The sequence below is a fragment of the Pneumocystis jirovecii genome (assembly GCF_001477535.1).
Source record: "Pneumocystis jirovecii RU7 chromosome Unknown supercont1.1, whole genome shotgun sequence".
NCBI classification, from domain to species: Eukaryota; Fungi; Ascomycota; class Pneumocystomycetes; order Pneumocystales; family Pneumocystaceae; genus Pneumocystis; species Pneumocystis jirovecii.
This window is the reverse complement of record NW_017264775.1, coordinates 253,392-278,002: the sequence shown is the minus strand read 5'-3', so window position 1 is coordinate 278,002 and position 24,611 is coordinate 253,392. Positions and strand designations below refer to the sequence as shown.

Genomic DNA, 24,611 nt, shown 5'->3' with positions numbered 1-24,611 from the left:
AAACATCATTTAGCTTTTAAGATGACATGTAAGCTCTGTAAATTTACTAATTTATATAAATTTTTATAAGAATTTAGCAGAATTTCGTTTTCCATCAGCTTCAAATACAAATTCATCACAAACAACAGGAAATACGAATGAATTTTCTGGACATACAACAACTCCAGCAACATCTACAGGTGGATCTGTAGGCACAGGATTAGGATTATCAGCAGCACCATCTACGCCTTCTACATCAACACCTTTTGGAATGGCATCTTTTACTTTTGGAAACAGTACAACACCTGCAGGACAGCCTCCTGCACATCCTCTTGGACAAGGAGGTATACTAATTATTTCTCGAATTAATAGTAAGTTATTTAATATAAAAGCAACAGGAACAACAGAAAAACTATTTGGAGTAACATCAAAGTCAACATTGAGTAATACAGTAGGAGGTATGACATCAGCTCCAACAGGATCATTAGAAACGTCAGGAAGTGGAACATCTTTGTTTAATTTAGGAGGAACAGGGCAAAAGAATACATCACAACCATCTTCAACTACTCCTTTTTCTTTTGGAGAAACTACACCCCAATTGGATACAAAATCAGTATCTCAAAACAAGCCTACTACAGCCTTTTCTTTTACAGGATTTTCAGGAAAAAATGAGCAAACATTGCAAGAAAAAACAACATCTACACAACCTTTTTCTTTTGGAGGATCAACAGCGACAACTTCTGGCTTTGTGTTTGGAACAAATGCAAAAACGGATACACCGCCAGTTTCAATTGAAAAACCGTCTATACCTTCAGAATCCTCAAAAACAATACCAACATTTTCTTTTGGAAGTACTTTAACACAACAAAACCAACAAAAAACAGAAACATCTACGCAAAAACCCGAAGAATCTAAACCAACATTTACTTTTAATCTAGCATCAGCGCCAAATACTACTACAAAAAACACTGCACCAAGCACTACTACTTTAGATACTACAGCTTCAAACACTACTGTTTCAGGTACTACAGTTTCTGAAAATACTAAACCCAGCCTTTCAGGAGATATTTCAAGTATGAAATTTTATTAACACGTAATATTTGCAATTTTAATATTGAGACAGCACCTATTGTTTCTTCAACTTTATTTAAATCATCTGAATCTACATCTTCAAATACACCAAATTTATCAACAAAAGATTCTTCACAAATATCAAAATCAACTCTTGATCCAATTAAACCTTTATCTAATACATCTACTCAAGAACCTCAAGTATCTAATCTCAAAAATAAAACAATAGAAGATATTATTAATAAATGGACAAGCGACTTGGAGAAATATTCTAGGCAATTTAGCCAACAAGCAGCAGAGGTATCTAAGTGGGACAGACTTTTAATTGAGAGTGGAGATAAGGTTGAGTAAAATATTTTTTATTTATCACTACTTAACTAGCTTAGATTTCAAAATTGTACGCAGATACAATAGAAGCAGAACAAACTCAATTAAAAGTAGATCAAACATTAACTTATATAGAAAGTCAACAAAATGAAATGTCTGCTTTTTTAGATCAATACGAAAACCAAGTTCAGGAATTAAGCGATAGACAGTTTGGGGGACCAGATGGAATGCAGCCTGCAGATCAAGAAAGAGAAAAAGTGTATGTTTTGTTTACAATCTAATTATATTTAAAAAATGATAGATATAATCTTGCGGAAAAACTTACAGAACAACTCGATGGACTAGGAAAAAATTTAAAATCTATGATAGAAGAAATTAATACAGCATCAAATCTAATTAATAAAACAAATGAAGATGACCCAGTAAACCAATAAATTTATTAACAAATAATAACTAACTTTTAAAGCTTTCTTCAATTATCAAAATCCTTAATTCACATCTTTCAAGTCTGCAATGGATACAATCAACAACTACAAAATTACACTATAAAATTGAAGAAGTAAAAAAAGCAGAACATGCTATAGAAAAACAAATAGAAGAAAGCAGCTTTTATAGTGGACGGAACATCGGGTTTTCTTAATATGTATATAGACTATAAACCATGATCTAACCAATGTCATGGATACATTTTAAACCGTTTTTTCTCTCTGAGTTCTTGAATTTTCTTTTGATCTTCCTCAAATTTCTTTTTCAATTCAAGCAACTCTTTTTTTTTCCTTTCCAACGCTTGAAATTTATAAAAGTTAAGAAGAACCCCTTTATTTTTCTTTTTTTCCTTAATTTTCATTGCATCATCAATTCTCCCTGCACCTATTCTTCCACCTCGAGTAACAGTAATAAAACCTTCTTCATCTGGCTCAGTACGCTGCCGTTTTCTCAATAGCTTCTGTTTCTCTTCTACCGAATAAAATTCAGACATATATTTATCAATTGATGCTTGCAATTCAACATGTGAAGGGTACATTAAACTGTGATGATCATAATAATCTAGATACAATCAAATAATTATTTGACAAATCAAAAAATATACGTTTAAATCCTAACTCTGGCACACGCCCTGAAGGTATTTTCTGTCCCCATACATATTTTTCCATTTTTTTATTATTTACATTCTGCAAAATACGTTGAACATCTTGTTTTTCCAAAAATTCTACAATTGCCCAGGATCCTGAACGTAAAATAGGTCGTTTCCAAACGGACCATATAGGATCTTGATCAGACATAACATCTACATTTCCAGTATCACCAGTATCTCCAGAAAAAGACGATTTTAACAAAGATGAAAAAATTACATGTTGGATACGTGCACCAAATTCATTAAAAAGATACTTTAAGTGGTCATATGTAGTATCTACTGGAATATTTGATATAAATAAAGACTGTTCACTAGGTAAATCTGCTTGTTGATTTATAAGAGGTGCTGGTTGATATCGATGATGCTCTTTTATATATAAATAATGGTATAAACATGTGCTACTAAATGACGTAGGTGGCATACGAATCTTGAGAATAACATAATCATACATATTTCTATTATTCGTTGCTTTTTCTTTTCATGTCGTGTATCATTTTTTAACGGTCACATTCAGAAGACTAATAAATCTCAGATATTGAAGAATCAAAGAAAATATTTATATACAATATGAAATAATTTGTATTTATGTTAATTTGTTTTTTAATTTAATAAAAATAATTAATCAAATTTAATAACTTTTTCTGTCTTTACAAAATCTATTTTTAAGATAATTGACAAAAGAATAATATATAAAGCAATTTTATTAGTATTAGAAGATAGTTTTTAATTTTTGAATATCAAAAAATTACAAGTCAAAATTCTATACTTACAATTTATTTCAATAATTTTATACTATCCATTGTCAAAATAATATTTCCTATGCTATTTATAATTTAATGCTTTAAAAATAAAGCAAATAAAAGACATAAAGATAGCCTTTATATAACTATATATCTAGCATTGAATATTTTTCTTAAAATATTTAAAATTCAAATATTTCCAATATTAGTTTGTGATATTGAATTCTATTAACATATAATAATTTATATATTTAAATGTTTCTTTATCAATAATATAATACAAATATAGTTTCTTTAAGATACAAAAAATCTTTAAGATATTAAAAATGTTTATATCAAAAATAAAATTCTTTAGAAAATATTCTCCAATAACCTTTTTTCTTTATATTATTTATCTATAAACTATATATTTATCCATAAAGACAAACAATAGAGATATTCTGTTAAATAAATCTAAATACTAAAAACATATTCCCAAGTTTTTACTTAACATTAATAATAACAAAAAATCCTTATAATTCTAAATAGAATTATAAAAAAGATTAACTCACAAATAAGACTTATAAACAATTTTCTAAACTACTTTACAAATCTTCTAAATTTATAAATTCAATTTATAAATTAAATTCTATAAAAACAATAAAAATATCTAAGAAAACAGTCATTTTTCATAGAAAAAAAAACGCATTAAAATATTTAAAACATAAAAATACCTTTTATTAAAGACACATCATATAGTAAATATAAATATATATAATAAACCAATAATAATAATAAAAACATATTTCCTTTGTTTTTCTTATTCAAATTATTGTATGAAGTAAGCAGCTAGAATAGCTTATAAAACTACACTACTAATCCCTAAAAATACAACAGTTATACTCCATAACTTCGTTTAACTCATAAAGCAACATTCAAAATATTCCCCATATATCTTTTAAATCTTATCTATAATAATACTTCGTGTACCAAAGTAGATACGACAATCAACCATAACGTCCGCTCAACAACCAGAAAAATTATATTTGAAAAAAATCAAAATTAACGGCCTTTTCAAGAGTTCTTCAAGATGATTAGGCGTGCATGTTATAAGTAAGCCTTAATCTCATAAAATCTATTTTTTCCGGTGTTAATATAGCCTAGGTGTGGGGATTTAGGGCATTTTGCAGATTCATGTGCAAAAACAGACCGATTATGTTATAATTGTAAGCAACCGGGCCACGAATCAAATGCATGTCCATTTCCACGTACAGCGGAGAGATTGCAATGCTATTATTGCCAAAGCATAGGCCATATCCAAGCAGACTGTCCATCTTTTCGGATCAACACAGCGGGCTCAAGCGGACGGTGTTATAGCTGTGGAATGACAGGACATCTTGCACGAAGCTGTCATGGTATTCCATCTGCTGGTACGCCAATCCATTTTTCAGCAGGAAGAATGCAAGTATGCTTTAAATGTGGCGGACCCAATCACTATGCTCGAGATTGTCAAGCACAATCAGTGAAATGCTATGCCTGTGGAAAATATGGCCATATTTCTAGCATTTGTGAAAACGGATCACAGACATCTAAATCCTGTTACCGGTGTGGAAATCTTGAACATCTTGCTAAAGACTGTACTACTATTCTTTCTACTAATAACCACGCTCAAGAACTCGAGGACAATCTACCTTCCTCCAAGAACCCTGTTGCACAGACAGCATTAGTTTCATGATTTTTCTCATTATTCATGTATTTTTATTAATTTTTATTTATTTCTTTTTCTCACTTGTCTATCTCTATATAAAGTCTCTTTTGGTCGTTTGCAATCCTAAAAAAACCAGCTTTCAAAACAAAAGAAAACACAAAAGACAAGCGTAAAAACGCTTATTTGTGCATATTTTTGAGAAAAACAATATAAAAGCAATATAAAAACAATACTTAAATCATCAATCAGAAATGGCAATCAAAGAAGATGAAGACTCTGAACAAAGTGGAGACGAAGAGGTACATTTTTCAGAAATTAAGGCGCATATAGTTGCTAATAATGCATAGGAACAACAATATATTGAAGTAGATGAGCTTCAGAACCATGGTATGTTTTTTTGGAATATTTTTAGTCGATTTAATAAATTGGATGCACAGGCATTGGTGTAGCAGATATACAAAAGCTCAAAACAGCAGGATACTGCACAGTTATGGTAAAAACAAGGGATATTTCTGCATGATTTGACAAAAAACAGAGCATTCAAATGGCAACTCGAAGAAATCTTTCAAAAATCAAAGGTTTTAGTGATGCAAAGGTAGATAAACTTAAAGAAATTATTCAGAAGCTTTGTGTAAGTATTTTCCTTAATGCAGGATATCTTTTAAAGTAAAAGCCTCCACCGTTTCAAACAGCAATGGAAGTTTCTTCTTTTCGACGACGTGTTAACTATATTTCTACTGGTTCAAAGCAGTTTGATGCAATGCTTGGGGGTGGTATTCAGTCAATGTCAATAACAGAAGTTTTTGGAGAAGTATGTTCACTATTGGGTCCTTTATTGGATCTTTTTTTCCATTGTATTTTAATATAGTAACCAATATGACAGTTTCGCTGTGGTAAAACACAAATTTCACATACAATGTGCGTTACATGCCAACTTCCAAGAGAAATGGGGGGTGCTGAAGGAAAAGCAGCATATTTAGATACAGAAGGAACATTTCGTCCTGACAGAATCAAATCAATTGCAGCACGGTTTGGAGTAGACGCAGAGCAAGCAATGAACAATATTCTTGTAGGCAGAGCATTCAATTCGGAGCATCAGATGGACTTGATCAATAAAATGTGCACTATTTTTTCAGAAGATGGTAGATATCGGCTGTTGGTACGGGCTTTTTACACTTAACAACCATATAATGAAAAATTGGTTTTAGATAGTAGATTCCATTATGGCATTATTCCGTGTCGATTACTCTGGTAGAGGCGAATTATCAGAAAGACAGCAAAAATTAAACGTAATGCTTTCTCGTTTAAACCGAATCGCAGAAGAATATAATATAGCCGTTTTCCTCACAAATCAGGAATATTTTTATCTTATTATTTATGTCTTGTATTTAATTATTATACAGGTTCAAGCAGATCCTGGAGCAACATTAATGTTTGCATCAAATGACCGCAAACCCGTAGGAGGACATGTCCTGGCACATGCGTATTTATCCAATTATATATATATATATATATATATACTTAAAAATCCTTAGATCTGCAACCCGAATATTACTTAGAAAAGGCAGAGGAGAAGAACGTGTTGCAAAGGTAAAAATAACTAAAACAATATTCTAAAATAATAACAATTTTAGATCCAAGATAGCCCTGATATGCGTAAGTTTTCTTTTTTTTCGAATAAAATTTTAATTCTTATAATATAGCTGAAGCCGAATGCACATATACCATTAAAGCAGGAGGAATTGACGACTCATCATAATTTTATTAAAATATATTTATTATTTTTAATGAAAAAAATAGCAATTTTAATAAGTTAAATATACCATATTATGAATTTCATGATTTCAAATCAAACTGTTATATATATTTTAATGATGCATAGGAAAATAATTATAACATAATAAAGGATAAAATATGTGTAAATATTCTAAATGTATTATCTTGCTTTTATTTCTAGAAAAACATTTTAAAATGTAAAGAAAGAAGCATCTTGATACTTATAACATTCTATATTTAAAACACTAGATAACGAAAAATGTAAAAATCAATTTCATATTTAATAAAAATGTCATTTAATGTCTTTACAAATCAATGTCATCTTCATCAGGAAGAGGATGTGCCTGAGCATTGTCAAGTTCACTTTGATATTGAGCAATCATCTCTTGAGATATTTGGACCTACACTCAAATTAGGGAATAGTAATACACTTAAAAATATTACATCAGGTGGTGCTAATGCAGGAGAGGCAACAAACTCCAAATTAGAACTAATTAATTTTCTAGCTAGCCACAAAAACGGCTTTTCAAAATTGTAATTCGATTTAGCAGAAATATCATAATATTGAAGATTCTTTTTTCTATGAAAAGTAATAGACTTTGCTGAAAAACAATTAAAATGAGTTAAATATAAACTACAACACACCTTTAACTTTGCGTTCTTTCACATCAACCTTGTTTCCACAAAGGACAATAGGAATATTCTCGCATACTCGGACAAGATCACGATGCCAATTGGGAACATTTTTATATGTAATACGACTTGTAACATCGAACATAATAATAGCTATTTGAAACAATAAATCTCACAAAAAAAGCACAGACAGAACGTAAAACACACCACATTGCCCCTGAATATAATAACCATCACGGAGACCCCCAAATTTCTCCTGTCCAGCAGTATCCCACGTATTAAAGCAGAGTGGACCATAACTCGTGTAAAACGTAATTGGATGAACCTCTACACCCAGAGTCGCTACCAATAGTTATTCTGGAGCAAAAGAACATATAGAAAGCCTCTCACCAACATATTTCTTCTCAAATTCGCCCGTCAAATGGCGTTTTACAAATGTTGTTTTTCCTGTACGTACCCAAAAATTAGCCTTTTTTTACGGAAAAAAAAACTCTCAACATATCTCCATCCCCTACAAGAACAAGTTTAAATGTAGGCATAGAATTCTGGTTCGAATCTGCCATTTTTATTAATATTTCTTCTTCGTCAATTTACCGTCGTTATGTCTGTCAACCGTAAAATTCTCTGAAAAAAAGACCGACAACCACTTCATAAGATTTAATTATTTAGGGTTAGGTAAAGGTCAATTAAATAGTGCGAGTCTGGTTAAATGAACGTCAAGAAAATCAGAAAAAAATTATAAAGCTATAAAGACAGAAAAACAGAGTTTAGAGAACTAGAACAGAAAGAAACAAGTAGGAGAAGTAGCTAAAAGTGTTTCTTCTTTTTTTCCCGGAAAAAAAGCTGAAAAAATGAAATTTAGAGACGCCTTTTAGATATACAAATATTTTATTTTTTTTGAGAAAAAGAAATATTTAAGAAGGAATTTCATTAAAATAGAAAAAAATAACGCAAAAAAAGTCATAATATGTCTGAAGAACGTGAGAAACTGGAGAAAAACGAGCAATTTAAGGGCAACAAAACAAACTTTGAAAAAATTATTGAAGAATTCAGATATACACATATCCTGCCCAAGCGTTCTCAAGATGATAATGTAGATCAATGTTATCCCGCAAAAAGGAGTCAATTGCAGCGACAAAATATAAAAAAATCACAAACAGATGCAGATCAGAACACTGACCCATCAATACAGATGGTCCATCACAATAAACGAAAACGGAAAACAAACCGATCATATGTACCACCAGAGCATTATGCACATCTGCCAGCAGGTGTTCCAGATGTTCTTGGGAAAAATCTGATTGTAATGTTTATTGGCTTAAATCCAGGGATTGCAACAGTAAAGGCAGGCCATGCATTTGCAGGACCAACCAATCTTTTTTGGAAACTATTACATTCGTCTCAGATTGTCTGTACTGAAACAAGACTTCGTCCGGAAGACGATGTTACACTTCAAAAATGGGATGTTGGGATTACCAATTTAGTGTTCTCTTCCAATAATTCCCGTATACATATTTACTAATATCATTAGTTCAAGACCAACAGCGGGATCTAATGAATTAAGCAGGGAAGAAATGATCGAAAATGTACCAATTTTAGAAAAAAAAGTGTCTACATTTTGTCCATTGTCTGTTTGTATTGTTGGAAAAGGGATATACGAAGCAATTTATAGATACAAAACAGGAAAACCTTTGAAAAAAACCTTTGAATGGGGCTGGCAACCCGAAAGAATGGGTACATCAGAGAATTATGAAGGGGCATTAGTATATGTTGTTCCTAGTACATCCGGAAGAGCCGCCACCTATTCAAAGGAAATGAAAGAAAAATGCTGGAACATTTTTGGTCAATGGGTTGCGAAGAAACGTGAAGAAAGAAGCAAATCCAAAGATATATTCAATGAATCATGATATAGTACAATGATATTAAATGAAGATTATAAAATATTAAAAACATATATTTGAATTTTAAAAACCAACAATGTACCTATTCAACTTAGATATTCTATGCCCAAACAAGCCGACTACAAGACATGCAATTATACAACATAAACGACATTAATATACTTGAGCTATCATAAAAAACCGATTAAGTAGAAACATCATTCTCTGAAAATTAATAAAGTATAAGTGTTCATCTAATTTTTTAATAAGCCACATCCTCCTCTTAATGCAAGCACTTAAAAAATAAATTTTTTTAGAAAAGTCATTTATTTACTCACCAAGATGTAGCACACTGCCTCCTTCCAAATTATACTCAGATGCCGTTCGCTCATCTGACCTGAAAGGACTATTAACGCTCTACCGGTGCAATTGAATCATAAAAAATTACATTTGTTTGCCGCCAAAAATAAGTCGCTGTTGTATCGGAGGAATACCCTCTTTTTCTTCCATTCTTTCTTTAATACGATAAACCTTAGCAATAAGCAAATAAATAGGAAAAACATGCATATTTTACTTTATCTGAAGGATCAATATCTAATTCAATCTATAACATTAAATAACAAATTCAAAAAACACAACAAAAATACTTCTTTTCCAGTTAATGTCTATAAAAGATTAATAAAAAAAATAAAAAAAATCAAAGAAAAAACTAAAAACTTTAACTTTAATTAACATTCTATTAATTTTTTTAAAATTAATTTATAAAAGATCGAACATCGTGCAAATAAAGTTTAAGAGTAATTTAAATAAAAGATAAAGCAATATATAATATATATTAATATGAACCATTTCAAAATAATTTATATTTAAAAAAATAAAAGTATTGGTAAATTCATATGTATATACTATATACATTAAACATCAAAATGTTTATTGAAACATGAAATTTCTTGACATATCATCTTAAAAACAGTATCTTCTATTTGTAATCTATATTCTTCCAAAAGCGAAACCATAAAATCAGCACCCTCTTTTCCATAAAGAGACAAAGTTTTCAAAAGCGTTAACCAGTTCCTTTGCTGAATAATTTCTCCGGAATTTCCCGATGATAACTTAACTATTCTTTTCCATATAGAATTTATTTCTTCTAAACTACATCCTTTTTTACCATATGCTTTTAAAAGAATTCTTAAAGTAATTTCGTTTTCAGGGATGGAAAGCCGTTTCATTTCTTGCACTACTTTTTCAACAAGATCAAACTGTTCCAAAAATGCGTATCCAGAAATAAGAGTATTAAACGTTGAAACATTAGGGGGAATTTTTGCCTTGTGTGCTAGTACCAAAAGATTATTAACCTTATCAGTCGTATTTTTTATATCGGTTTGATTATTTTTATTTGTTAATTTAAATAACGCAAGTAAAACAAAATTAATGTGCTCTACATAAATACAACTCGCTACTTGAGTATGTTTCGTAAATATTTTCAAAATAGTCGTTAAATCCTGTTCATATTTCCATAACTGTTTAAAAAATGTAGTAAGTGCTTTAGGAGATGGTAAATAATTAAGATCTAAAAAATAAAAAACAATTTCAACAATAGATTTAGGAATTCCTCTACTAGTAGCAAAATAAATCAAAGAATCAAAAAATTTTGGCTTGACAATATTTTTAAATTTATCTAAACATTCATATAACGCTTCAAGAGCCCGTTTTTTATCATTATTCTGAATACGAGCCATAATAATTCCTTCATACAACTCCAAAGACTCTTTCATGTTCTGAGCATGTATAGCTTCCTGGAACAATGCTTCACAATCTAAAGGAGAATCCATAAAGGCATATAGTTTAATTGCAGAACCATAAACTCGAGAATCAAAAGAAGACAGATCATGAAAATATTTTGACTTTGCATATTCCCACACTTCCTTTCCCGCTTGATAAAGTCCTAAATTAATGTAAATATTAATTGCATTTACCCATATCATTGGATGGCCAGGTATACGATGAGAATAAACATCATTTAATACATTTTCTAAATGTAATAAAAGTGACTTTACATAAGAATCATCAGTATCCGCATGTGCTGTTTTTATACGATAATCAATCAGTGCAATCAATTTTGAAACATCATAACCTCTAAGACAACCTGTTTCACTTAATTCAGAATAAAATTGAAGAGCTGCTTCCAGATCACGACATAAAACTTTATATTGAAATGAATCCCGCTTTTCAAAGTCAGTTTTTATATTTTTAGCAGCATGCACAGCTCACTTTCTCATTAAACGATTCTTTTACCATAGAATCAGAAATCATGCATTTTCTATCCAGCTTTTTTCTAAAAAAAACAGATGAACCAGTAAAACTTCTCAATAAAAATAAATCTAGTCTATGAAATCCAAAAAATCTAGAAAAAACAAAGTAATTTGAAGAATAAAGTGAAAACGAAGCAGACTGTAATACTAAAAACCTATACATAGACTTCATCTCAACGCTCAAAAACAAATAACCAAAATATAAAAAGAAAATAATGAATTTAGTCCTTTTTCCTTATGGGAAAATCATTGTTTTTATAAAAAACCATAATATATTTTTTCTCAAACTTAATATCAAATTTAACGATCAAATTATAAACGTCAAAAAAATATTTATCAAGATTTATCAATGGATTTACAAGATATTTCATATGAAGAACAAAATGAATCAAATAATCTGATAAATATTACCTCTCCTAATGCACCAATTGAATCAGGGAAACTGAAAGAATGGAGAGACCTGCAAAGAACATTAAAAGCAGTTGTTCATCCTCTATTAAACATATCTATTTCATGGATTTCAGGAACAAATATATATAAAGACTCAAGAATATTGAAAAAAAAAAAGTCTACATTTTCTCCAGAAGAATCAATTTTATATACCCTTCATACACCAATATTCTTTTTGAATCCATGTCAAATCAAAGTAAAAAAAGTTTTTAGGAAAAAACAAGAAACTGACAAAAGATAGCTTGCAAATAAATCAAAAAGTTACTTTGAAGAATTACAAGCACTTTATGAAAATTTAAAATTAAAATTTTTTGACCCAAAAGAAATACCATTAACACCTGGTCAATCACTCGTTCCATCTTTTCTTAATAGAATATGCAAATCATATAGAATTTTAACTGAAGAAGCTATTAATGAATATAAAAATGTAGTCGAATCTAATTATTATTGTTTTTCTAATTAAATGATACAGGACGACGATGTTGATCAGGATGTATTAATAACACTAATTGATAGTTATACATTATTGCATTGTGTAGAAATGTTATATTTAAAAGAAGATGATAAAAGTTATTCTGAAACAATCATGGAGTGGGTGAACCGTTCAGATCCACAACCATTACAAGAAGACGGTTTAGCAATCATGGCATCAAGAGTTCCATGTCTTCATCCTGGATTCTGGTCATATGTACATAAGTAGATTTCTGCACTTATTTTTTCATAATCTTATATGTTAGAGCTGCGTTAAGAGGGCTTTTTAAACAAGTAATTTCATGTTTACAACAAAGTGGCATCGAATCAATAGAGCCTAGGGTTTCAGAAGTTATTGATATAACAATTGATATATTAGAGACATTTCCAAGTCACAAAGTTCCATTTAAAAATGAAGATATTTTAAAATGGAGACATTGGAGAGGAAAAGTAATGTATATGTGTTTTTGTTAATGAAATAATATGACAGCAATATTAGAAGTTCTATTAGAACATTGAGACTAAATAGCCTTGAAATTTCTTCCGCTTTTAGATACCTTTTTGAAATTATTTCTGGAGATAGAGATGCTATATTTCGGGAATCAGATACATGGCAAGAATGTCTAGGTGCTTTGATTTTATTAAACGATCCTTTGAATTGCAGAACAATAAAAGATATACACAAAATTTACAATTCAGTTATCAATGGGGAAGATTCATTTACAGTTGATGAAACATTACCAATCGAAAGCGCATGTGCTGCTTTATTTTCTGGTAATATTCCAAAGGTAAACAACATTTCTTGAATATACTATTTATTTTATAATATTTAGGCAATGATTCAAGCAGTTCAAATACAAAATGGACTTGCAGCTCATGTAGCAGATTTATTATTAAAATCAGGAATTCTAGAAGAATTTCAAACTAATGAGTATTTATCTTATTTTTTCAAAATATTTTATTAAAAAAATAGATATCCTTTAAGCTTACGAGACTATTTGGTACTGAGCTATGCAGATCAATTAATAACAAATCCTGGTACATGGGAAATTGCCTTAGCCTATTGGAAAACAGTACAAGAAATAGGCATTGAAAGAATTAAAGCTGTAGGATATAATTTTAATTCATTTTAAAAATTAATTAACCCAGGTTTTAACCCGAATACCTCTAATATCTGATGAACGGACTGAAGAAGTTCTAACTTTATGCGATCAATTTTCTCTTAATGAAGAAGCATGCATCATTGCATCAGTATTATAGCGATTACTAATATAATAGAGTCTAATATCAATTAGATATGGGCAAAAGAGCTTGAACGAAAGAAACAATTGGGTTCTGCAGTCCTACTTTATGATAGAGTAAATAATGTTCATCAAATAGACCAAATTAATTGGTTTTTGTTTGAAACTTCTTTAATACAGGGTTATCCTGCTGACGTTGATAAATTAATGGAAAACTTTCTAACATCACCATATTCATCCTCATCTCGCAACATTGCATCACTTTTGGCTCCATATGCAACCTTGAATATCTTTTACCAACTAAAAATCAAAGGAAAGCGCTGTGCTGCAGCACACTACTTAGCAAGTTTAATCAAAGCAGTAGATATTCCAAAAAAATATATGTTATTATTATTAGCAGAAATGTTATCTTTTTTAGACGGTAAAAAATCATAATCATAATTATTCTATATTTACAAAGATTAGATTCGTTACCAAGAGCATTCACCATGAGAGATATTTTTGACTGTACAGCTGCTATAGAAGAGTTTCAATCCTTAGCATTCAAAGATGATTATATACAATTATTCGAAAAAGCAAGATATGCAGAATCACATATAGAAAAATCAGAAACATTGAAAATATCTGAAAATTGGAGAACAAAGATAAAAAAAGAAATGAATGAAAAAAATGTATTAGAATTAGTAAGACTACAAATAACTAAAACAATTGCTAAAGGTTTTCTACAACCCGATCCTTGAATATAAATGTATGTAAAACACCATAAGTAAATACAAATAATCAAAATATCAGTAACATTATATTCTTGGTTTATATGATTACATAACACCGTCTGATACGCTATAAAGATATAAAAAAACTGTTGATTTATATACTTACAAACATAAAAAATAAACAAAATCACAAAAATAATTTATCAATTAGAAGACACTATGCAATTATATACAAGATATATATGTCAAGCTAACAAGTTATATATGTTAATAGGCAGAATTTATGAACATATCACATATTATATATACTCTATATACATTTTTTATATACTGATGAACTAGAATACTTATATTATACATATGAAACTCTATCAACTTCATACTCTCTATCAGCTAAACATGTATATGTACTATATATGTACTATATATACTATATGTACACTATTTACATAATAAATCTACAATAAATACACAATATGTTTAAAATAAATACTCTATATAAAAAAACTCGATATATCTAGCAATATACATACTATATACACTAGCATACACCAATTTTCCAGATTACAGATAGTTTCTCATGCACAGATATCAGCCAGCTCCTGTCTCCGGAATCCATCGAACCTCGTAAAATAACATGACATAAAAAATAAGAAAAAACAGAAAAAGTAACAGTAAACAGAAGATCGGCAAAAAATGAGCTCTCCATCACAAGAGGGTGTAATCCTTGTGCGTTTTTTCCGAAAAAAAAATAAACTATTTTGAGTCAAATTAACTTTTATTTAGGTAAAAATCCCAGAAGAAAGACAACAAACACATAATGATTGGACATCTCCGGAAAAACATAAAACATACCATAATCTTCTTCCTCCAAATATACACTATAAAAAAAGGTGCGTTCGAACAATACTAAAAACACTTTTTTGACTATATTAAGCTTACCTACTCATGCAACGCCTATTCAACTACCTACAAAAACGGTATGTAGTAAATTATCCATATTTTGGGCAAAAATAGAGTATATTTAGACACACCAAAGTACAACTGATTACTGTTATGGAAAAGTAACATTTCATCGTTATCGGTTTTCAAGCCCATATTCTCCATACAATTCATTCGTTTCTCCTGGAAAGGCAAAGCAGACATATGGAAAAAGGAGAAGAGGTTTAAATGAGTCTACATTATCTACATTTTACCCTTATAATTCAGGAAAAAGTAAGTATGTTTTAAGTTTAATAAAGATAACTAAAAATGGTATAAGATAACTCAAATACACAAAAAACATACTTTTGTAAATCCTTATTACCCTTCCACGATTTTTCAGAAAAATCTATATCTAAAGATGTTTCTCATATTTCTTCTCCAGAAAAATACAATTCAGGTTTTTATTATTCCTATATTTCTCTTGCACACAAAATAATCTATAAAATAGATATCTTAAATAATAACTATCAGAAAGCGTTTGATCTTCGTACACCAAAACACGATAATATTGATGATTCAGATCTATCATCTGGTACCAAACCAAACCATTTGCTTCATACAGACAGTCCAAAATTGTTACGAAGTCAACCATCAAGTCCAGACTTATCTATAGATACAGAGAACCATGATCACGAAGAAATAAATAAAGTGATTAATACAATTGAAAAATCTAAGTTTATAAAAGATTCAAAAACTTCACTCTTTAACGATAATATCAAAAAAAAAAACGAAAAAGAAAACAATATCCGTATTCTTGATATAAAAAACTGGTGGACAGGAAAATTCATGGAGGATTCAGAAAATATGCAACTAATGCTTTCAAAAAAAGGTTTTGCATTACAAAAAAATGGAGAATTATTACCACAACATAATTATAATGCGAATGAAATCCGGAATATAGCAGTAAGTTACCGTTACTTATACGAATTAATTTTTTAATTTTTAAAGTATGAATTTGATCAATATGGTCTACTTTATATTAAATTAAAAAGCAGAAATGGTAATCTTACTTATAAATATAATTTATTTTTTAAATGTTATTTTTAGCAAAATTAAACGGTCCAGGGACAGAATATCTCATTCAAATAGCAACTACTTTAAAATTAAAATCTTTAAGAATTCTTCAATATTCATGTCCTGAAGTAGATCTTATTGAGTATATTTGTTTTAGTTTTTAAAATTAAATTTGACATATATTTTTCTTAGACTAACTCCGGACCAAGCTCAAAAAATACTATCACTTAAAAAATCAGTTAACCCTTCCAAAAGAACGGATCTTTCTAATTATTTAATAAGATCAGAAAAAGATGACATCGATGATAAAACATCAACTCATTTAGACTTAAAATCAACTAAAACAATGTCTCAAACAGATTTTAAAACTGACTCATATTCGTTTACAAAAGATAAAAAAAATAATAGCAAAAACGAACCGTATGCTTTTTTTTTGTAAACATACAAAAATATTCATATTAATTAGAAGATTGATTTATCCTCCTGTTGTTCTCTATGATGATGATATAGAACGATTAAATGATGGTGAATTTTTAAACGATACAATAATAGACTTTTATTTAAAGTAATTTATATAATTCAACTTATTTTTCTAATTTATATTTAGATACATTCAAAATAAACTTTTGCAAAATAATCCATCTAAAATAGAAGAGTCTCATATATTTAATACATTTTTTTACAAAAGACTCGTTGATAAAGATCGTTTTGGGTATTTTTGTTTTTTATATCATTTTAAAAACTATTAATATACTTATTAAATAGAAAAAAAGGAGGATATCAAAATGTTAAGAAATGGACAAGCAAAACTAAGATCAATCTTTTTACTAAAAAATATGTTGTTGTTCCTGTAAATGAAAGGTTTGAGTAAATGTTATTTTTATCCATTTATATTAACAAAAGCAAGCCTCCATTGGTATGTAGCAATAATATGTAACTTAGATACGATGCCATCTAAACCATTAATACATGATACTGATAAAAGTATACAATCATCATCTAGCGAAAAAATATCTCCTTTTTTCTTACCAGAAAATAAAACATTTAACAATTTATCATTTGATCAAAATAATGAAAATTATAATATTTACAATAATTTTTCAAGTTTCAAGAACAATGAGATAAACGAAAAAAAAGCTAAATATAAAAATATTAATATAAATAATCAAGAAGACAATACAGAAAACTCTTTAAAAAACTCTGAATTATCAAAACTTTCCGAAAATATGTTTATTAAAAAGGTTAACGAAGAATATAAAAAAAAGCCATATTCACGTATATTATCAAAAAAAAAAAATATATCTATAAGAAAACCTGTTATTATTATTTTTGATTCTTTGGGAGGGCAACATAACATAACATTGAGGAATTTGCGCGATTATCTTTATGAGGAAGCCAAAGATAAGCAGGATTTAGAGTTAAATAGAGCAGACATAGCAGGAATTCATGCAAAGGTTCCTCAACAAAGTAATTATTGTGATTGTGGAGTGTTTTTACTTCATTATGTAGAACAATTTTTAAATGATCCAGATAGGGTTTTACCATTTATTTTAAATCATGATAACGAAACATCTATTTCTTCTGATAAAGATCTATGGGGACAAGAAAAAATATCTTCACTTAGAAGTAACCTTCGTTTATTAATAAAACATTTGCAAAATGAATCTTTTATACCAAAACGTGATACAAATAATATATATTTAAATCAAGAAAATAATACGAATGATGATCATGACAGTGACGAGCTAATTATGTATTTTTAGAAAAAAAATAAGCTATATTAAAAATAAGCTATATTATTTAACACAATATTATGCATTTAACTTTTTCATTTACTATAAAAATATACTTCTAATATATTTTTATTTAAAAAATTAAATTACTCTAAAACTGTTTTAAATAAAACATTTTAAGACATTTTTAAAATTTTCTAAAATCAAAGTATTAAGTCTAAAAATATTTAATCATTAAATTATAATTTTTATTATTTTATAAACATTTATTATTTTTTTATAATCCAACTTCGTAAAAATATATAAAATCCAATTTTGTACATTTTAAATCAGATAATTTCAAAAAAATTGTAATCAAAAATGACTAAAAAGTAAAAAACACAAATTATAGAAACATAATTTCATAATATATTTTAAAAAAATTCAAATAAAAACTAAAAGTGCTTAAATATCAAAATTCATTAATATTCATCACAGTCTCAGATACTGAATGTCCATTTAAGTCTTCTGAATTTTGAGAATTCATATTTTTACCTAAACGTTCATGAGGAATTGATTTAATATCATGAAATGTATCAAATACTGAACGACATTCATGAATAGATACTTTTCTAGTTGAATTATCTTTTGCCTTCAACCTCAATTGTTTCAAATATAAGGAATTTTGAGTTTCTAGCTCTTCAATCCTTTTACTCATATTTTTTTCCAGTAATTGTATCATCATTTCGTTTAATCGTATTGCTTCACCTTCAGCTTTATTTCTTAAACGAATATTCTCACTTTCTAATTCCTTAACTTCATTAGCAAGATTCGCCGCTGATGAAGATGCTTCTTGATATTGTAAACGTAAAAACTCAAAATCAGATGTTTTATTTTCAATAATTTTTTTAAGATGCAAATTTTCTTCAAAACATTCTTTTACTGAATCATACATAACATTACTGGGTACTTTTTCCTGCTTCTCAAAATCAAGAGATATATCTTTTAATTTTTCTTCGTGAAAAGATGAATTCTTATCTTTAACACATATATAATCTTCTTGTAAATCATTTAAACGTTTCTGTAGCATGTCTTTTATATTAACTGTATTTTCGTGTTCTAATTTCAAACATCTATATTGTTCTTGCATTTCTTCATATCGTTTTTGTAAACGATCACATGCAATTTTAAAATTCAAAAGCTCATTTTCAGTATCCTTTAATTTGCCCTGAATTTTACAAACATCATTTTTTAGATTATTTATTTCCATATACATGAGTTCCTATTTTTGATTAAAATAAAAAATAAAAAATTAATAAATTTACTCGTTCAGTTTTAACATTAGAAATTCCGTCATTATTTGAATATGGTTTCTGAATAGTTTCAAGATTTAAAGTTAAATAATTTAACTGATCATTAACAATAGAATTATGGTCATTTGACTGCAAATGAGATATTTCAAATTGATTAAAAAGATTTCCTAAAATTTTCTTATCATCACTATCAAATGAATCACTTTTAGTTGCTATGCTAGGTGTTTTTTGTATTTCTAGATATAATTCATTATATAAATGATTATCATGTTGAGATATTTTTTCTTCTAATTCAATTAAATTATTAAGCTGCATTTCTGATATCAATCTACTATCTTTATGAGCCAATGTAATTGCCAATTCCCTTAAATCAGATACTATTGGCAACATCCACCTATCTTTATAATCTCCCTGAATCCAATTATATACCAATTGCGCAGATTCATTGCTAAAGAACTGATTACTAGGTAGTATGCCAGCAAACTTACGAAGCAATATAGTAACTTTAACAACATTTTGAAAATACAAATTCTGAGGAATATCTTTAATACATAATTGAATATGTTCTATAGAATTAACTGTAATTGGAATTATATAGTTTTTCATTTCATTGTCCTGATTACTAAAATTACGTGTAGATAATATATGTATTGATGTATATATACAAATTACAAGATTACAATACACCTAAAAATTAAATTAGCAACCTTTATTACTAAAAATTTAACTGCACCTCAACATTCTTTCCCTTTCCCTTACCATGTGAAATTAAAAATACTTTCATAGTTTCATTAATATTAATATCTTCAGAATACTGGTTTATTTTTAAATATAATATATTTAATTTTTGAAGAAATATCTCAAGAAGACCCTAATACGTTAAAATTTTTAATATAACAAATCATAAAATTACCAATAATATTTCACTATCAGAAATAATCCCTATTAAAAGTTTCAAATTCTTAGATTTCTCTAAAAAACAAGCAAGAAACCCAAACTTAGGACTAAAACATAGTAGATGTTCCAACTTAATTTCTTCAAAAGTTTCATTTGGTATTTTCGACTTAAAAATAAGATAAGGATGAATAGTTAACATAGTTAATATATTTATAAATCGATGAACCTTCTTAATAAATGTTTTATCAGGACTCGGTAATGAACAAAATTCCTGAATCAAATCATTGTATTGTAATATCAACTGCAAATACAATTCCCTCTGTATTTTATTCATTTCAATTCCAAAAAAATAAACATGAGGCTTATTCTGTATTGATCTTAAAGAAATGAGAAAACTATCAGATGTATACGCAGTAGATATACTACTTTCAGATTTTGTTGATACTTTTGCATCAGATATTTTAGATTTCACAGAAATATTATCTTTTTCAGTTCCAGAAAGTTCAGATCCTCTAGAAATGCAAGTAGTAGGACAGTTATATTCAATAGAACCTGATACATCTTCATGTATATTCATAGTAGAAGTGGATGTTTGAATGTGAGAATCATCAAAAATTTCAAGCTGCATGGATTCATTATGAGAAAGCCAAGTAGATACCTTTTCAGAGGGCAGTGGTGATCTTAATTGCTGAGAACTATAATTTACAGAAATACTATCATAATGAATACCCTTTAAAGGATTTTCTTTTCCATATTCACTTGCTTTTAATACATCAATTTCTTTATCATTTTTATCAATTCGATCATCATGCTTATCAACAGAGATATTTGGAACATTATTATCGGCAATAAATATAGAATCAGATTTAGAAAACATACCCATGTGAAAATTCAGTGGCTTTGTATTATTATCATTTGTTATATGATATATCGAAGAAACAGTGTCCTCAAGAAATCTACCTTGATCATTATCATTTTCTATATTCAATATTTTTTTTGGAGATTCTGAAAAATTAAAAATACGACTCATTGAAATATCATTTATTGCTGTATCCAAAACGTCTTTAATTTGTGTATCAGCATTTATAGAAGACAAGCTCGTTTTCATAGGTGAAGTATGATATGTTCCTAGAGTACTATCAAAAGTTTTAAGGTCCTCAGACTTCTTAAAAGCAATACTGGATGAATCCCCTAACTCTGAAAGATCCAGCGTATATTCCAAGGATTCGAATGGCTTAAAATAAGACCTATTTTGTGAATATACCGTAGATGATAATGAAGAGTCAAAAGTATCAAGTGCATCCATCGTATCCAACACAGATGCTGATGAATGGTGAGTATAAGGCTCTTTATTCTCATTCATAAACACATTTTTGTGTTTTTTTTCAGAAACACTCGAACCACATTTATCATCTAATAAACAAACGATCAAAAAACATTTCAAAAAAAACACAATTCCACATACAAAAACTATTCTTTCCCTTCTTCTTCTTATTCTTTTGCTTATCCAAGCCCTCTACTAGCCTTTTTTTCCCTATATTAGTCGTTTTCTTCGTCTTACGTTGTTTATGGTTTTTAATCCATGTATTCAACAATTCTTCAGTACAATCACTTTTCCGAACCTATATCAATTAAAAATTAACATGAAAAGCCTTGTATACACTATAAAATCAAAAAACTCACCCAGCACGGCTTATATGTTTTCCCTGTCTCCGGATCAATTCCTGCCCATGAAACTTTGTATTCATTCTTTCTTTCACCAATAATCCTCGTTGCTTCCCACCAAGACCCATCATGAACATCCTGATCTTTATTTTCTTTATGTTTTTCATGAGGTTTACTTGAAATATCTTGCATTTTCATACATATAAACACTTATTTTGTAGATTTGTGGTTACAGGTGTCACCAGCCTATCGTCTCAGAAAAGGCACAAATTAAAAACAAAAAAAGATTTTAAAAAGCCAAGAAAAATACAAATAAAGGATCTAAAAACATCATTAATAGGACATTTTATGTATAAAATACAAAATAATACAAAGTTAAACAGAAAATTTATATCAGCGATAAAGTCGACATCAAACGATGCGTTGAAGGAACGACCAAATATTTTTAAGTACAAATGATGTGGCTGAAAGAGAGGAAAAAGAGGATTTATGAAGAATTATGAATAGATTTTTTAGATAAAACAGAAAAATATTAATTAGTTAAATGTTCTATGAAAAAATCGAAAAAAAAACGGACATAAAAGCATGATTTTAGGAGATTTAGGACGTCGTATCAGTACGGCATTAACAGAGCTGATTAAGACACAAACAGTAGATGAAAGTGTGAGTATATGGGCCTACAAGTATATAAGGTTCTGATTTTTATTTTTTTCTAGGTTTTAGATGTAATGTTAAAAAAGATTTGTTCAGCATTGCTTGAAAATGATGTGAATGTGGATTTGGTTCAAAAGTTGAGAGAAAGTATCAAGAAAAAGATTGAATTTAAAAAAACGACTTCAGTAGCCAATAAAAAACGAATTATTTATAAGGTGATCTTTTAAAACAGCAAATATGTATTCTGAAGCTTATTGTGTGTGTAGACAGTTTTTGACGAATTATGTAAACTAGTAGACTCTAGTAGTGAACCCTATAAGCCAAGAAAAGGCTTTTCCAATATTATATTGATGGTTGGATTACAAGGAAGCGGAAAGACAACATCATGCGTAAAAGTGAGTGTTTTTATTTTATTCGATAATATCTTATCAATTAGCTTGCACACTTTTATCAAAAAAAAGGGTTTAAGTCATGTTTAATTTGTGCAGATACATTTAGAGCGGGTTCTTTTGATCAATTAAAGCAAAACGCAACTAAAGCTAAAATTCCATATTTTGGAAGCTATACAGAGACAAATCCGGTTTCTATTTCATGTGAAGGAGTTGAGAAATTTAAAAAAGAATTATTCGAAATCATCATCGTAGATACATCAGGGAGACATAGGCAAGAAAAAGAATTATTCGAAGAAATGGTACAAATATCAAATGCAATTAAACCTCATCAGACTATTATGGTCCTTGATGCAAGTATTGGTATGTAAAATTGTTTTTTAATTTTCTTTGTTAAATTTCAAAAATAGGACAAGCAGCTGAATCTCAAAGTAGAGCTTTTAAAGAAAGCGTTAATTTTGGTGCAATATTACTCACAAAGATGGATGGACACGCAAAAGGAGGAGGAGCATTATCTGCGTAAGCTATAAAAATTCCCTTAATTATTATAACTTTTATTATTAGAATATCGGCATCAAAAACTCCTATTGTATTTATTGGAACTGGAGAACATATTTATGATTTGGAGAAATTTGTCCCTAATTCATTCATTTCTAAACTTCTTGGGATGGGTGATATTCAAGGATTTATGGAGCATTTTCAATCTTTAAAACTAGAGCAAAGTAAAGACACCATAAAAAATATAGAAAAAGGTGTTTTTACTATTAGAGACTTAAAAGATCATCTTGGAAGCATTATGAAAGTTATTTTTCATGCTTTTAATATAATATACTCACAAATATAGATGGGACCGATAAATAAATTAGTAAGCATGATACCCGGTACAGCTCAAATGATGGAAGGAATTGAAGAAGAAAGTTCAAGAAAATTTAAAAGACTAATTTATATAATGGATTCTATGACTGAAAAGGGTAAACTCAATTTTTTAATTTTTTTATAAACTTATTTATATTAGAACTTGATAGTGATGGTAAAATTTTTACTAATGAACCATCCCGAATCATTAGAATAGCAATGGGTAGTGGTACATCTGTATCAGAAGTAAAAGGGCTTTTATCACAGCACCATATTATGGCAGGAATAGCGAAAAAAGTTGGAGAAAAAGGCGGTTTGAAGAACCAAAACATGAATCCAAATTTGCTAAAAAATCCTCAACAAATTGCATCAATTCAAAAACGATTGCAATCTATAGGTAGTTCTTCAGGAATTCCTGGAATGGATATGGATCAAATTATGAAAATGGCTAATCAAATAATGAGCGGTAAAAAAAGTGGAGTTATGCCAGACTTTTCTAATTTAATGTCTCAATTCGCTAGCATCTTCAATAGTACTTCAAACAGTCAAAGCAACCGTAGGCAATAACCATTATTTTATAAATATATAATACATTACAGTTTCTTTATAAATTTGTAAATATTATATATTTGTGATTCAATAATATTTACCAAAATGCAAGTCATTAACTACAAAATGAACTATTACAATCATCTCAATTTTCCTTTACATAA

General features: G+C 28.7%; 12 protein-coding genes across 12 annotated transcripts; 7 read left to right on the top strand and 5 right to left on the bottom strand.

Moving 5' to 3' along the window:
• Positions 1–21: 21 nt before the first annotated feature.
• Positions 22–2,017, top strand: T551_00149 (uncharacterized protein; the record flags this gene model as incomplete). The annotated part of the gene is made up of 6 exons (XM_018372416.1): positions 22–37; positions 78–1,052; positions 1,103–1,392; positions 1,437–1,636; positions 1,679–1,799; positions 1,844–2,017. The coding sequence occupies 6 exons, from the start codon at positions 22–24 to the stop codon at positions 2,015–2,017; spliced, it is 1,776 nt and encodes a 591-aa protein (XP_018231356.1).
• Positions 2,018–2,053: 36 nt separating this feature from the next.
• T551_00148 (uncharacterized protein) lies at positions 2,054–2,963 on the bottom strand (the record flags this gene model as incomplete). The annotated part of the gene is made up of 2 exons (XM_018372415.1): positions 2,054–2,424; positions 2,468–2,963. The coding sequence occupies 2 exons, from the start codon at positions 2,961–2,963 to the stop codon at positions 2,054–2,056; spliced, it is 867 nt and encodes a 288-aa protein (XP_018231355.1).
• A 1,358-nt stretch (positions 2,964–4,321) lies between these two features.
• Positions 4,322–4,966, top strand: T551_00147 (uncharacterized protein; the record flags this gene model as incomplete). Its single annotated transcript, XM_018372414.1, has 2 exons — positions 4,322–4,344; positions 4,396–4,966. 2 exons carry the CDS (start codon positions 4,322–4,324, stop codon positions 4,964–4,966), a joined length of 594 nt encoding a protein of 197 aa, XP_018231354.1.
• A 224-nt stretch (positions 4,967–5,190) lies between these two features.
• Positions 5,191–6,698, top strand: T551_00146 (meiotic recombinase Dmc1; the record flags this gene model as incomplete). Its single annotated transcript, XM_018372413.1, has 10 exons — positions 5,191–5,238; positions 5,287–5,326; positions 5,377–5,432; positions 5,475–5,570; positions 5,613–5,750; positions 5,823–6,098; positions 6,148–6,422; positions 6,475–6,529; positions 6,574–6,595; positions 6,643–6,698. 10 exons carry the CDS (start codon positions 5,191–5,193, stop codon positions 6,696–6,698), a joined length of 1,062 nt encoding a protein of 353 aa, XP_018231353.1.
• A 322-nt stretch (positions 6,699–7,020) lies between these two features.
• Positions 7,021–7,911, bottom strand: T551_00145 (GTP-binding nuclear protein spi1; the record flags this gene model as incomplete). Its single annotated transcript, XM_018372412.1, has 6 exons — positions 7,021–7,116; positions 7,160–7,317; positions 7,361–7,501; positions 7,556–7,690; positions 7,739–7,817; positions 7,840–7,911. The coding sequence occupies 6 exons, from the start codon at positions 7,909–7,911 to the stop codon at positions 7,021–7,023; spliced, it is 681 nt and encodes a 226-aa protein (XP_018231352.1).
• A 404-nt stretch (positions 7,912–8,315) lies between these two features.
• T551_00144 (uncharacterized protein) lies at positions 8,316–9,255 on the top strand (the record flags this gene model as incomplete). Its single annotated transcript, XM_018372411.1, has 2 exons — positions 8,316–8,833; positions 8,880–9,255. The coding sequence occupies 2 exons, from the start codon at positions 8,316–8,318 to the stop codon at positions 9,253–9,255; spliced, it is 894 nt and encodes a 297-aa protein (XP_018231351.1).
• A 303-nt stretch (positions 9,256–9,558) lies between these two features.
• On the bottom strand, positions 9,559–9,795 carry T551_00143 (NEDD8 protein; the record flags this gene model as incomplete). Its single annotated transcript, XM_018372410.1, has 2 exons — positions 9,559–9,625; positions 9,677–9,795. 2 exons carry the CDS (start codon positions 9,793–9,795, stop codon positions 9,559–9,561), a joined length of 186 nt encoding a protein of 61 aa, XP_018231350.1.
• A 347-nt stretch (positions 9,796–10,142) lies between these two features.
• Positions 10,143–11,703, bottom strand: T551_00142 (uncharacterized protein; the record flags this gene model as incomplete). Its single annotated transcript, XM_018372409.1, has 2 exons — positions 10,143–11,453; positions 11,500–11,703. The coding sequence occupies 2 exons, from the start codon at positions 11,701–11,703 to the stop codon at positions 10,143–10,145; spliced, it is 1,515 nt and encodes a 504-aa protein (XP_018231349.1).
• A 186-nt stretch (positions 11,704–11,889) lies between these two features.
• Positions 11,890–14,442, top strand: T551_00141 (uncharacterized protein; the record flags this gene model as incomplete). Its single annotated transcript, XM_018372408.1, has 10 exons — positions 11,890–12,186; positions 12,232–12,417; positions 12,463–12,686; positions 12,728–12,916; positions 12,961–13,249; positions 13,295–13,392; positions 13,435–13,567; positions 13,611–13,712; positions 13,757–14,123; positions 14,168–14,442. 10 exons carry the CDS (start codon positions 11,890–11,892, stop codon positions 14,440–14,442), a joined length of 2,160 nt encoding a protein of 719 aa, XP_018231348.1.
• Positions 14,443–15,111: 669 nt separating this feature from the next.
• Positions 15,112–18,176, top strand: T551_00140 (SUMO protease ULP2; the record flags this gene model as incomplete). The annotated part of the gene is made up of 13 exons (XM_018372407.1): positions 15,112–15,144; positions 15,202–15,308; positions 15,353–15,395; positions 15,444–15,630; positions 15,677–15,796; positions 15,848–16,302; positions 16,348–16,399; positions 16,447–16,555; positions 16,606–16,833; positions 16,880–16,978; positions 17,021–17,125; positions 17,179–17,274; positions 17,321–18,176. The coding sequence occupies 13 exons, from the start codon at positions 15,112–15,114 to the stop codon at positions 18,174–18,176; spliced, it is 2,490 nt and encodes an 829-aa protein (XP_018231347.1).
• A 421-nt stretch (positions 18,177–18,597) lies between these two features.
• T551_00139 (uncharacterized protein) lies at positions 18,598–22,192 on the bottom strand (the record flags this gene model as incomplete). Its single annotated transcript, XM_018372406.1, has 6 exons — positions 18,598–19,407; positions 19,451–20,125; positions 20,172–20,309; positions 20,352–21,748; positions 21,801–21,957; positions 22,019–22,192. The coding sequence occupies 6 exons, from the start codon at positions 22,190–22,192 to the stop codon at positions 18,598–18,600; spliced, it is 3,351 nt and encodes a 1,116-aa protein (XP_018231346.1).
• A 393-nt stretch (positions 22,193–22,585) lies between these two features.
• Positions 22,586–24,465, top strand: T551_00138 (signal recognition particle protein SRP54; the record flags this gene model as incomplete). Its single annotated transcript, XM_018372405.1, has 8 exons — positions 22,586–22,663; positions 22,717–22,869; positions 22,921–23,049; positions 23,091–23,406; positions 23,454–23,562; positions 23,608–23,845; positions 23,888–24,014; positions 24,059–24,465. The coding sequence occupies 8 exons, from the start codon at positions 22,586–22,588 to the stop codon at positions 24,463–24,465; spliced, it is 1,557 nt and encodes a 518-aa protein (XP_018231345.1).
• Between the last annotated feature and the right edge of the window lie 146 nt (positions 24,466–24,611).